The sequence below is a fragment of the Hyperoodon ampullatus genome, assembly GCF_949752795.1.
Source record: "Hyperoodon ampullatus genome assembly, chromosome: 10".
Lineage (NCBI taxonomy): Eukaryota > Metazoa > Chordata > Mammalia > Artiodactyla > Ziphiidae > Hyperoodon > Hyperoodon ampullatus.
Genome location: NC_136923.1, coordinates 105,461,005 through 105,475,327, shown reverse-complemented (window position 1 = coordinate 105,475,327; position 14,323 = coordinate 105,461,005). Strand labels below are relative to the sequence as shown.

The 14,323-nt window shown below is 45.8% G+C and overlaps 1 protein-coding gene across 1 annotated transcript in view; it reads right to left on the bottom strand.

Annotated features, from left to right (window-relative positions):
* Positions 1 to 14,323, bottom strand: part of EXOC2 (exocyst complex component 2) — a gene marked incomplete at its 5' end in the record, with an annotated part of 124,321 nt that overhangs the window by 4,892 nt on the left and 105,106 nt on the right. The window contains 2 exons of the mRNA XM_079713058.1: positions 5,082 to 5,204; positions 7,170 to 7,225. Of these exons, the coding sequence (XP_079569184.1) occupies positions 5,082 to 5,204; positions 7,170 to 7,225 (179 nt within the window). The remainder of the gene's footprint in view (positions 1 to 5,081; positions 5,205 to 7,169; positions 7,226 to 14,323) is intronic.

Here is a 14,323-nt window from a genome sequence, read left to right as displayed (position 1 = left end):
GCGAGGGTCAGCCCCCAGCCTGCTCCATGCAGGGCAGACCCCCATGGCCACAGTGGCAGCTCGTTACGAGTGAGCAGACCTTCTAAATCAGCCCAAAGAAACCGGCCACAACAAAGTTCCCTTTCAATGAAAACTGTCTGAGAGTCAAGTCTGACTGTGTGGAGGCAGGTGTCCTGCTCTGAAAGGTAGGGACTGTGCCAGGGCCATCCAGCCACCAGACGTCACCATCCAACCAGTGCCTCCCCTGGTCTCCTTGGGGAGGAAGTGGAGTCTCACTGTCCCGAGACTGACAGGAGGTGGAAGGACGCGGGCTGCCACACTGCCTCCTGCCCTGCCCTTCCAGGCTCCACGACGTTAACCTCAGAGCTAAGCTCTGCAGACTCAGTGCAGCGCTATGAAAGTCACAGCTGGCTTTTCTCTTTCTTTTCTTTTTTCTTTCTAAAAACAAAACTTGACAAGTTGATCCTAGACAAAACAATATGGAAATGGAATAGCACAGTTGGAGAAACTCAGACCTTCTGATTTCAAAACTTACTGCAAAGCTACCATAATCCAAACAGTGTGGCACTGGCACATGGACACACATGTAGATCAACAGGAACACAGCTGTGTGCCCAGAAACAAACCCTTACATTTACGATCAGCTGACTTTCAACAAGGTGCTGAGACCATTCGGTGGGAGAGATGGTCTCTCCAACACATGGTGCTAGGGACAGCTGGACAACTGGACGTCCACACTCAAAAGGACAGAAGGTGGGTCCCTTCCTTAAAAACTAACTCAGAATGGATCACAGACCTAAATGTAAGTGAAAAAACTATAAAACCCTTAGAAGAAAACAGGAGTAAACCTCTGTGACATTAGGCTAGGCCTGCCTTCTTAGAAATGACAACAGAAGTACAAGTGACAAAAGAAAAATTAGATAATTTGGGCTTCATCAAAATCAAAACATTCTGTGCTACAAAGGACACCATCACAGAAGTGACGACCCCACAGAATGAGATACTGTTTCACACACACAGGGACGGCTACGACCAACCAGACAGTCACAGGTGCCAACGAGGATGTGGAGAATTTGGAAATCTCATACACTGCTGGTAGGAAAGCACATGGTATAGCTACTTGGAAAACAGTCTGGCAGTTCATCAAAAGACTAAACACAGAGTAGCCATATAACCTAGCGATTCCAGTCCCGGGTGTATCCCCAAGAGAAATAAGAACATGTGTCCACAGAAAACTTGTACACAAGTGTTCACAGAGCCTTTCTTTGTATCAGCCAAAAAGCGCAAACCCAAATGTCCATCTAATGATGAGTGAACGAATAAAATGTGGCATATCTATACAACGGAACATTATTCAGGCACAACAAAGCATGACACAGGCTGCAACAGGGACGAACCTTGCAAGCATTATGCTCAGTGAAAGAAGCCAGTCACAAAAAGCCATATTCTATGATTCCACTTATATGAAATTTTCAGAAGAGGCAAACCAGAGACAGAAAGCAGACAGGTGCTTGTCAGGGGCTGGGGTGGGGGCTGGGAGGGACGTGGACGGTGACCGCTAATGGGGCTGGGGTTTCTCTCTGGGGTGATGCAGCGTTCCACAGTGGATTGTGGTGATGGACTGCACAACTATGTGAACACAGCAGAGGAAAATCCACTGAATTGTATTCTTTTTATCTTGCAGACGCACTGTACGGCATGTGAATTTCATCTGCATAAGACTTTTAAGAAAAAACAAGCTAACCTAACGCTTCTACCTCTTGGCAAGGGTGGAGAGGGTGTGCTCTGCATTCAGCTTGCTGCCCTCGGAGCCCTAGGGCCTCCAGCGGGGACACCCTCCTTCACCTCAGGTACCGCAGTGTGCATGCTGCCTAGGAGACTGTTTTAAAGACACGGCCCTCACTTCTAGGTGTGCACAAAACACAAACAACAATGAAAGACATGGCTAGTTTTTAAATTAACCAATCAAGATAAAAGCTGACTTCATTTTTCAGGGGTTTAGAAGCCTGAAACAGTTTGTAATGAGAAAGCGTAGATATGACAATCTGTCTCTCTTGTTTATATTCTAGTGTATATAAAAACGAACCTACAAGGTAAACATCAAAGAGAAAAAACAAGGTAGAACTTTCAGCTGAATATTTTAGGAGAAGGATTAAATCACTGTAAAACTAGTATCTGCTAGAAATTTTATTCAAACAAAGTGATAAGGAATTACCCTATTATGAATTATGCCAATTGTAAAAGCTGTGATTATTTATACAAAACACATGGACCGTTCGCCAGAAAACGTTCCTGCCGGCGGCTCTCGGGAAGGTCTTAGGCTGATGGCCAGGCCAACCCTTCACGCGGGCCTCGCAGAGCCATCTGATCAGGAGGAGGTCACACACAGATATCCCCAACGGCAGTGGCCAACGTTTCACAACACAACTGACGCCAGTCTCCAGGAGGCACAGAGCACAGGAGGCCGGGCCTCCAGCCGGTTCCGATGTCTCTTTCTGCCCCTTCCTGCTGACCCTCCTGCAAGAGGAACTCAGTCATCAGCTAAATGGGCTGCAGAAAAAATCTGCAGGGAGGGGAGCTTTTTGTTGTAATTCTAGGACCGCTTAGGCCCAAAACAGCTACTGCAACTTCCTTTCAATTCATCTTCACATACACAATTCCTGTTACTGATCTCCTCCTGCACAACTATTAGAACAGCCATGATCATGGAAATATTATGAAGTTTCTGTGATGGATTTTCCCCTCGCCAGCTTGCCAGGTCAATACACATGCTCAATCCCTTTCACCCTGTGTTTCTGTGTGAACTTTTTCAAGTGCAGAGACTCTGGGAGAACTTTACAGCAAGCATCTGTGCAGCACAGACTCCGCTGCCAACGTTCTCCATAGCACACGCATCTGCCATAGGCGTCACTGCCTGGAGTAGGCTGTTGCAACTTTTTCGATTCTTTGAGTTAAAACTTACACACTGCACAATGGACAAATCTTCAAGTGCACATCTGGTGAGTTCGGGCTGCTGCACATGCTGTGTGCGGGAACCATCCCGAAGTGTAGGACCACCGCCTGCAGAGCCCCCTCAGCTCCCCGACTGGTGTCAACCACCCAGGGGAGAGTGTCGTTCTGGGGTTTTCTCCACGAAAATGATATCCATCCAGTACAAGGCCCCCTTCACGTGGCTTCCCTGACGCTGAACGGTAATTGTTTTATGGATCCACCATTTGTTTGTTTACCCTATTGATGGACACCTGGGCTGTTTCCAGTGTTTGGCTGGGTAAGCGTATACTTAGTTTCAAAAGAAACTGCAAGAACTTTTCCCGAAGCAGCGGTACTATTTCACACTCCTGCCAATGCGTGAGAACTCGCTTCTCTACAGTCTTGCCAAAACTGGGTGTTTTCAGTCTTTAATTTTCTTCTTCCTGCTGGATGGGAACTCATTGTTGTGTCAGTTTTCATGTCTCAAATAACTAATGATGTGGACCATCCTTCACCTGCTGATTGGACATGGAATCACATGCCCCAGGGTCCCTAGAGCTCTGTTTATTTTTTCTCAATTATTCTTCTCTCTGTTCTTCATACTGGATAACTGATGTTTGGTCTACACATTCACTGATTTTTTTCTTTTGTCCTCTCTATCCTGCTGTTATTAACATCAAGTATATTTTAAAATATGAATGTATTATACTTTTCTACTCCAGAATTTCTACTTAGTTCCTATTTTCGGGCTCCTATTTTTCTGCTGAGATTCCCTGTCTGTTCATTCATTAGGAGCATAGTCTCCTTGACATCACTGAACACAGCTGCTTTAAATCCTTGTCTGATTTCTAACAACTGGGTCATCTCAGGGCTGGTCACAGTTGATTGTCTTTTCTATTGAGAAAGGGTCATGTTTTCCTGTTTTGTTTTGCTTGTGCATTTCAACTAAATTTGGATTGTATCCTGGACATTGTGAATGTTATCTTGAGAAGACTCTGGGTTCTATAATATGCTTCTGAAGAGCTGATTTTTGTTTATTTTAACAAGCAATAAATGTATCTGGACTCAAACTGAAAACTCTCGGCTCTGGGGCAGCTTTTCGGTGCTCACTTTGGTTCTTGCCTTACGTGGACTGGAGTGGAGTTTGACCAGGCGTGTGGTTTAGGGGCCAACTAGAGACACAGGCAGTGTATACACAGAACTTACGACTCCTGCTTTCTGCTCCCTGGGATACCTCCCTTGCTTTCCTGTAGTTGTGGCTGCCCTGAAGCCTATTCTTCTAAACTGAAAGACAACAGGTTTTGTGTAGTTTTAGTTTCCCCTGGGCCTGCATTCAGGCCAAAATCCATAAAAAGTGAGGAATTCACCCAAGTGCCATTTCTTCCAGAATCAGCCACTCATGTTCACTCTCTAGAGTCTTCAGGTTTTTGTTTTTACATTTTTTATTTTTATGTATTATTCAGGATTAGAGTTGTTATCTGTAGGGTGCTGGCCTGATAGGAGGTCCTCAGCCATTACTAGAAGCAAAACTTCTGGTACTTTAAGAAGACACCCTCACAATGCCCTTGGGCATGAGGGCCTACAAAGGGGCTCACGCCCCCATAGGCCTGCACACCCTGGTTCCTACTGATCTGGCTACAGGCAAACCAAGGCTCACCTGACTTACAGAAGTTACCTTTGCTATTGTAATTATGTAATTTAAGTAAATACAACATAAACCAATGGAATATGAGTAGAAAAAAACAGTTATTTGTTGTTTCTATGCAAACTGCATCGAATGCTTTGGAAAGACTATTTACAAGGAAGTTTCTAAAAATTTCCTGTTAAATTGAACATGGTGAAGACAACTGTAAAACAGAAAAAATCACAGAACTTCAGAAGGGATCTGCATTCAGACAGTTTCACAAGAGTCACTGTACTCTAAAGGGACAGGAACTCTGGAACTGTCGACATCATGGATATGGCTCACACAGGAGACCATGTAGCTCTCCAACCAGCAGATCCACAGAAAAACACGAAGCCTGTCTGGACCTCCTGAGACTGATGACTGAAAACACATCTCTATGTTTTCAAACAACTAAGTTAAACACAGAACTGAGTGGCTGTGGTACCTGCAATGCTCCGTTTTTGCTGAAGGATGAGACACACTGCATCAGCCTACTCAGCTCTTCAGAAACTGCTTCCACCACCCTGGACAGCACCCGAGGCACCAGGTCTTTGGAAATAGTGAACACCTGATAGAAGGTTGAAAATAAGACGAAATGATGCATTATGAGGACCTTCCTTGACCAGAACTTGTTAAAAACAAAGGGATGCACATAGCAAAACAATCCCCAGGTCTCCTAAGCTGTATTTCTGCAGGATCAGAATTAACGAAGGAAAGGCAGACATGGGCTTGCACACAAGCTGTATTCACTGATTTGTGACAAAAAACATTCCTCTTAAAAAATATTGGCAAATGTAGTTTTGAAAGGTATTGTTGATGGTGACAAACTGAAATAGTTTTAAAGATTTCTTCCTCCTCTACCCTTTTCACAAGAAGAAATACGATTTCTAAAGAGAAAATTATAGAAATAAAAACATACTGGGTCAGACTCTCCTTGGGTCAAAACAAATGCTACTTCATACTGGAAACATTATTCTGTATTGGCCAACAGAGTTCCCGATTTTACTCTTTGCTGAATTAAATATATATTTCCTTTCATTTGACAAAAACATTGTTTTCAAGCTTTGAATTTTGATATTTTCAAACTAACAGTTTGGACATTTGGACATTTGGTGAAACGTATTACTATCCTGATTTGTAAGTTAGACTAAATCGTATTCTCTTTTTAGCTTTTCCTTTTTTCAGATTCAATCACTAGTATTAAACCTTTGGGTCAACCCAAACATAACCTGAGTACTGAAGAAAATTTGGGGCAAGATCACGTGGGAATAGTAAATAGTAAATGTTAAGTACAAAATTCTGCTTTCAGCCACTGGGATATATTAAAAAGGGCCTTGAAAAGCCTAATACAAACAACGTCATGGTCATCGACCGACAGTGGACGTTAATCAAAGCTGCCTCAGTGGGAACCACCATCATCACTAAAATGCCCACATATTCTGCAGCTCCTCTGATTACCACCTGCCCACCTACGACGGAAATGTCTCCACTGCCTGATGATTTAATGTTGCATTCTAACTTTATCGGAAGCTAACCTAACACAAAAGCACTTTTAAATGTCTTTGATAAAATCAGGGTTGAAAGTATATCACTCATCATAAAAAGATGTACATGGTAAATTCCTGCCTGAGTCAAATCACATAAAAACGTTACTTTATGGAGAAACATGTATGCTCTGCCTCACTAGGAAATGAAAATTACAAGACACCCCACTCCGCTTTCTGCTCTGGCTGCTTCAGACTCAGAGCCAGGTGGAGGCTGCAATCTGTGTCCTTTGCTCGCTCTTGTTTCAGCCTTAATGATCCATATTTCTCCAGTTCACCTTGGTAACCCAGGCAGCACGTGTGCATGTGGAGGGTGACGTAAACCTGACACCCCCCGATGCACCTGCACCAGACGCAGACACTCAGAAGGTTCTCGAGCAGCGGTCAGCTGCGCCTGAAATCTTCTACTGAGAACTTCTTTGCTGGGCCCATTTCATCTGGTGGACAACAGTTCACTGGCCGCAGCCAACCTGAAAGTCCACGACTGCGGAATTACAAAGGCAGTCACAGCAGGGACAACGGTGGGACACTAAGCAGAAAGTGCCATGGGAGGGCAGGCTGGGTGTGACCAGCAGCACCAACGTCCAGGGGCACCTTTGTGAGACGCTGAGGGGAGGCCACCGCCTAACTTCTTTCCAACATGCCCCACAGCTGTGAGAGTAAGATGTCAGCACTTATTTGTACACTGGTTAAAAACAGGGCAAGGAATTTTCCAAGTTAGGGAAAAACATCCTTTCAATCTCTCTTCTCTTTACCTTTCAAATATTCATGAGTTTAGTTTTAATTATAAGAAAAAAACATACCCAATTTCAGAAAAAGACTCTCACGGTTAAAACACACACGTGCGTGCGCTGAAATGAGGGGTGTATTTTATTTACACCAAAAATACATTTTGAAGGGAAAAAGACCAACATAAAACCCATCGAACTGGCCTCCTCTTCTTTTCTCCAGTTACCCACGTCCCTTAGCAACAGCTAAGGACGGCTTACCTCTGCATGCACGGCAATTATATTCACCAATGCTTCTTTTAAGTAGTTTCTGACACCTGAAATCAGATGGGGGAGGGAAAGGCATTTAGTGGAGACACGAGTGTGGGCGCTGCTGTGGCTGCACCTGCCCCACACCTTCCAGGAGAGACGGAGGGGCAGTACTGGCCCAGGGCGCCTGAGAGCCAAATGGCCCGAGGGCTATGTTCAGTGAAGTTATTTTTAAAAAAGGTTAAGTTAATTAGGAGTTTTCTTTCATTGTTTTTCCATTTCTGTCATTGTTCTGTTCTCTGTAATTGCTGATCAGTCTGCTTCAAAAGTGAAATTTAAAACTGCCCTTCAGTTTCTTCATACATGTATTCTTCATATGTACACACGTGCGCACACACACACCCACCCCAGACAAAAACCAGAGGACAGAGGAGGATATTTACCAAGGCTTATGAAACATATGCTAAACATCTACTATAGCACCTTACTTCCAAATAAAAGTCGAATTATTATGCAGAATGACTATTTTGATCTTAAAAAAATTAGTTCTGGGTGAAACTTCTGAAAAAGACACACTCCAACCTGATTCTGTAAAGCAAGTTAGAGACTGGACAAACCCACGACTTCAGGATGGCACGGCTGCCCTCCAGGGCAGGCGCACACGAGAGGGCAGAGCGCCGTCTGCAGGCAGTGGGCGTGGGGCCAGTCCAGCTTCCTCTCTACAAGCAATGACCTGAGGCAGGAAGACAGGGACCCAGCTTCGCCTTCTATTGACAAGAGTGTGAGAACGCACCCGTGTGGGGCTGCCGTGAGGGGGTCCTGGTGTTCACAGGTCTCCTTCAGAGCTTCTTTGCTATTTTGCAAGAAAAAAAAAATAAAAACAAAATGCTGCTTTATTGTAACTCCAAAACAATGGCTTTCACTTGGAGTGGAATTAATCTCTCAGGATTCCTTCTAGAATTGCACAAACTGACAATTCCTTCTCTACAAAACAGAAAATTCTACTGTATTGCAAAATCATGATGATGTTGAGGAGGATCTTTTTCCAATGTCGTCCAAGCTACTGATTATTTAGGGAAGTTGAACTGCAATCACCTTGTTGACCTGGCATTTGCAGATTCTCAATACACAGCCAGCTTCTGGTTCTGCCATGTACCCTGGTGTGTAAGGAGGCACACGGCTTTTCTTCTGAGGAGCCAACCTCATAAATATTTCTTGGGGATATGGAGGTGCAGATGTTTTTAACTCTATTTTGCTGACGGAGTAACTGAGAAAACTGGTTGAAGAATAATTAAATACAATCCAGAAATAGGTCGATTCTTCCTGAGAGAAAGGACAGCTGCAGAGTAACAAGTCTTCATATCAGCGAAGGCAGAACATGTGACTTGTGCTGACGACCAGGAAAGCTTTCTGCCCACAAGAGGAGGGCTGTCCCCCAGGGCCCCAGGCTGGGCGTGAGGCAGGCCACAAGCACGGGGCCCATAGGCCTCAGCCGCTGTGCTCGGGTCAACTCCGTGACCACTGGACTCAGGTCTCGAGTCTTTAAACTGCAACCGTGTGGAGGGCTGGCTTACGCACGTACAGAGAGAAAACGCAGTTACTGGAAGTTCGGCCCAACACTGGGCCAGTGAGGGTGTAAGCCAGAGGAGGGGCTCCCACGGCCTCTGTCTCCATGAAACCAGGGTCCTGTCAGTGCTGCTGGGACCAGCACCAGGAGTTGGGCCCAGCCACGTGCCTGGAACATGAGGGCAGCTGTGAGCTCCTCAGGTTCTTCAAGGGAACAGAGACGAGTGGGGCCAGAGAGCTGCCTGAGAAGCAGAAAATTGGACTTAGGACGAAGCAAGCTGAGGTTACGTGTGGGTGACTGCTCCCCCTGAGCCCGATGCCCACGCTGCCCCAGAGGCGGCGGCTCCTGGCAAGAGCACGGGTCTAGGCGCGGCCATTAAGCCCCCCCCCAGGAAGAGGTAAATCTAACTCACTAATCCAACTCCAAACACACAGCTGTGGAGGTAAGAATAAGAGCACAGGTGCTTCTAAGCATCACGACTATGTGTGCGTTGATAGAAAATTTGAAAAAGCAATCGAGCTTCCCGTTTTATGTGGCTACAGGGTAACAGGCTGGGAGGAGCATAGCACCTCAGCCTTGTACAAGTAAGAACACTTGATCTTTCCTGGAGACTTTCCTTTGATGAATAGAAAGAATGAAATAATTACCCTCCTCCCAAACAACTGTTTCAAGGGGTAACACTGAAGGGCCTTCCCTGGTGGCGCAGTGGGTAAGACTCTGTGCTCCCAATGCAGGGGTCCCACGTTCGATCCCTGGTCAGGGAACTAGATCCCACATGCATGCCACAAATAAGGAACCTGCAAGCCGCAACAAAGGAGCCCGCCTGCCACAACTAAGACCCGGTACAACTAAATAAATATTAGAAAAAATAAAAGGGGGTAACGTTGGAAACAGAGAAGGGAAAAGCTGTGGTCCTGGCATGAGAGGACATACAGCTGCTCCTGGACCATCACACGTCACATCAGGAGTGGGGGCAGGGGGCCCACAGTCCCGTCAAGAGGGGAGCAGGGGGCCCACAGTCCCATGAGGAGGGGGCAGGGGCAGCGGCAGGTCTGAAAGAGCAGGCGGCCCCAGGGAGCTCGCGAGACATGATCACAAACTCCGGAGCAACACACGTGCTGGTGTGGTAACAATAAAAACTTAAAACTACAAAAATCAATCATTGACAGCCTCCCTCCGAACAGCTAACCACTGTGCTGAAACTGGTTAGCGCTAAGGGAATGGATTCATTCACCCAGCGTGAATCTGCTGGTTCGACTACATTCCGGACACACGTCGGAGGTGCTTGGGCACTGGGTCCTCCAGGCAGAATGTGCGTAAATCCCCAAAGTGCTAGTTCCCGAGTTTCACCCCAAGGTGCTGGGTGCTCATATTTGTGTCCAAGGGGCAGGGAGAAGTAGTGCCAGGTGCCCACGTGGAAGAGTTGTGTTGTAAAAACGATTGCTGTTCTCCGACGGACGCTAACCTGTGAACCATTTCCTTGCTTGTCCCTTCTGTGATCTTCCTGAAAGGTGAGGGGTGGTGTGCGGGGGTGGGGAAGTGGAGGCAACCAGGGGCACTGGGCTGGGGCCTAGATGCCCCGTGTCCAGGGACTGAGGTCTGAAGGCCACAAGCGTGCAACAGATGAGACCACTGAGGTCTTCCGAGGTCGGAATCTCAATTCCTCCCTCTAAGGAGAGACACAAGGCCAGTGTCACCCTGCTTGTGGCCCTGCTCCCCAGCCCCTGCCCTGAACCTCACAGGGCCCACACTGACACTTTCGGGTGTGTTTCTAAAGCCTGAATGCAGATTTGCCCCTTGGGTCTAACTGCCTGTTGAGTTTCCTGCTTTAAAATGTTGCTCCAAATCCAACTGTAGGAGGATGTAGGCTCTTTCAAACCTGAAGCACAAGAGGCCTGGCACAGTGGAGGCACCAGAGGGTACCCCTCGGCCCAGGGGAAGCTCCGAGAAGAGCTGCAGGCACGTTTTGTCATCCGCGTGGCTGAGGCCTCAGAGGGCAGGCGGGGAAGCTGGGGATGCGTCCACAGGGACTGTGGTCAGACGCCCGGAGTGGGATCAGGAGTGGATTTTGGTTACAATTTTCAAAGGGTCCACGACACTGACAAAGGGACCATGCTTAGTGAACTTCAGTGATCCATGCTCTCTCTCCACTGCATTTATCTGTATGCTTTTAATATTATGAACATTAATGGTTAATGATGACTTTCAAGTTCATCAAGGTGACAGAAGGGACACTCAGTGTAAAGTCAGAAGACTCGGGGTCTAAGTTCTGGCTCACCTACATACAAATGATGTGGCCATAAGACAAAAATCAGTTCACCCTCTAGACAACTGCCTACTTTGCACAAGGTAGAGATGACAACATCTGCTTTGCTAACAAAGCTGTTATGAAAATGTGATGTGTGTTTATTCCCTTATTCTTCAAACATGTGCTGGGCACGGCCAGTGGGGTGCGCCCCCGTGAGCCAAACAGGCGAGACCGTCCCTCCCCACCGAAGAGCACGCACACACCCTGGGGTCAGGACTCCAGAGAAGCCCACCTATTTCAGGTGCCGTTTCTTAAGACGTAAATAAAAAGTCAGCTAGAAGCCATAACCACTAGAAAATATACACTGATTTCTCTTTCTGAAACACACGGTGCAGAATCTGGACAATGCATCCGGTCTCGCCTTGAAGAAAACAAAGACAGTCTTTCTGAAACAATTTTTCAGGATCCATTTGAAAAATACAACTTGAATAAAGAAGGTATAGCAGGACAGAATATTGCTGAGGCTAAATACGTTTTCCTAGCTACATCCTAAAGCAAAAAGCTTGCTCCAGGGGGCTTCCCTGGTGGCGCAGTGGTTGAGAGTCTGCCTGCCGATGGAGGGGACACGGGTTCATGCCCCGGTCCAGGAGGATCCCACATGCCGCGGAGCGGCTGGGCCCGTGAGCCATGGCCGCTGGGCCTGCACGTCCGGAGCCTGTGCTCTGCAGCCGGAGAGGCCACAACAGTGAGAGGCCCGCGTACCGCAAAAAAAAAAAAAAAAAAAAAAAAGCTTGCTCCAAATGACAGAGCATTCAACACTCATTCAACGCTCACTGTGCCAGATACCTAGGAAGATGCTCGGCTTATCAGAACGTATGAACACTCGGCAGATGTGCTGGCTTCAGCTTCGGCTTCAACAGCAGCGGGTCGTAAGTGCTGACCTGATGGGACTAGCTGGCAACGTGAGCATGTGCACAGGAAGAATAAAGCAAACGGACGAGAGCTACTTTACTGTGATGCAGTAGTTAAGTGTTTGTAGAAAGGTTCCTCCCCCACAGCTTCCCATGTTATAGACACAGAATGAGAGCAGCTTCTAAGTATTTACAATATTATCTCCTCGATGCTCTGAACGTGAAATTAGAATGTGTCATGATATTTGACTAAAAAAGTGCCCCCAACCACGCAGCATCAGTCCAGGCCGTCACTGAGCAGTTCACCCAGTGGCCCAGGTGGGAACTCTCCACGGAGAAGGCAGAGCCCAGCCCTTCTGGGCAAGAGCCTCTGGGCCCCTCGCAGGGTGGGCTTCTCGTAAGGGGGCCTGGACCTCAGAACATCTTTGCCAACAATGGTCTTGTTTTTCATAAAACAAAGCGGAAAAGAAGTCTCTTTTCTTGCTCTATTTGTCAGTTACTTGTTTTAATCAAACAGGGAGGACACTTAATTTTGGAATAACTAGTAAAATTTTTATTGAGTGCCTATTACTATTACATGCCAGACTCTATTCCATGTGCTAGGGACATGGAGTGACCTCAAGAACAAACCCACAAAAAACAAAGGCCCCCTCCTCACAGGGCTTACACACCACTGGGGACACAGCCAGATTGGAAAACATGGCCACCTTCCACAGGAGAGAGCCTCACTTCATCTCTGAAACAGCCCCCAAGAAAGCAAGTGCCTGAAACAAAACTGTTTGGCGCAATAAGACAGAGCGCTTCTGTTTGATGAGAACCCTCCGCACTGCGTGTGGAGAAATGCTCCCAGACAGGTGGAAAGGAAGCAGCGCTCCTATGTGCCAATCCCAGCTGCAGCCTGCAACAGGTGATGCACACGGGGGCATGCAATGACGTGGATTTAAACCCTGGCTGGAAAACCAGTTAATTCACTGAAACTTCAGGTTTTCCTTGAAGTATGGGAAAATGCTCATTCAGTTAAAAAGTGTTACACAGGCAGATTTGAGTCTTCTTATAAGTGTGGCAAACTGCTAGGCAGGCCCCTCTAGAGAACGTCCACAATAAAGAACAGAACAGTGAACAATTTTGAATTGATCAAGCCTACATTCTTAATTTAATTTGAAAAAATTGCTCATTGTAAGGAATTAAGATACAGAAATGTAAGTTTCCTAATAACATACAAGTCCAGTAAGCTTTCCCTTTATCCTTCTCCCTAGTTTGGTGTGTATTCTTCCAGATGTTTTCCAACGAATATAAATTTTTTCCATAAAAAATGAGATTACAGTACACATTCTTTTCTTGAAACTTGCTTGCTTCCTTCCATGATGCACCACACACACTCTTCCATGCCAGTGTGCACACACTGACCTTACAGTTTTCAATGGCTGCCTGGTATTCTACAGCACAGATCTGCCATAAGGTATTTATCTTCTTATTTATTCTGATTTATTTGTTTTATTTTTCACTTTATTTATTCATAACTTACTCTCCTACTACTCGACAGTCCTGCTGCCTTTCAGTATCGACCGTCATAAATAACGACACAACCACATCAGACCTTGTATTCTCGTAGAATAACTGACTTAAGACACCTTGTTAGAAGTGGAACTGCTGAGTCAAAGGCTTTGGGTTTTGACTGGTTCTGCCAACCTGTCATTGAAAAGGCTATTCAAGATTAAACCCCTGCTTCTTCATGCCTTTTTACTTTCTTAACTTGGATTCTCTAATTACTGTAATTAATAATAACCATAACACATGCTCCTCAACTATGATGATGACAAAACTTTCCATTAAAACACTAGAAGAAAAATACAAGTGAAATGCAAAGGTCAAAGGAAATTTACTGTGTTGCACAAGACTTATACTCAATCTGACTGTATAAAGAGTATCTGAGAAAGAGTTGGACAGAAAGACAGTGCGTGTACAGAAAACACGGGTACCCCCCTGACCTGTACCAGGAACACAAGCTTTCCTCTGAAGCATTTCCTGTCACATCCTCCAAACACAGACTGGTCTCAAGGTGCCCCGCCTCCTGTTGTTTTGAAACACGATACTCAGTCAGTAATAAAAGCAGTCTAACTCTGGAAACTCTGGAGATACTACCTACTTTATAAACCACGGTTTCCTGTTTTTAACCCTTATGCCCTAAATCAGTTACCAGTCCTAGTCTACAGATAAAAATAGATTGAAAAATACTATAAATATCCCACAGTGTACTTTTTTTTTGGTCAAACTGAAACACTACATGAAAGAACTTTGGGGTATTTTTTTTTCAAGTAAATTATCTATTCAATTACAGTGTGAAGATACATTATTGAAATTACTACCTATTAAAAAAAAAAGGCAAGCAGAACGGTATCAATACTGTTGGACAGATTAAAAAGGCCTGAACATTCTGCAA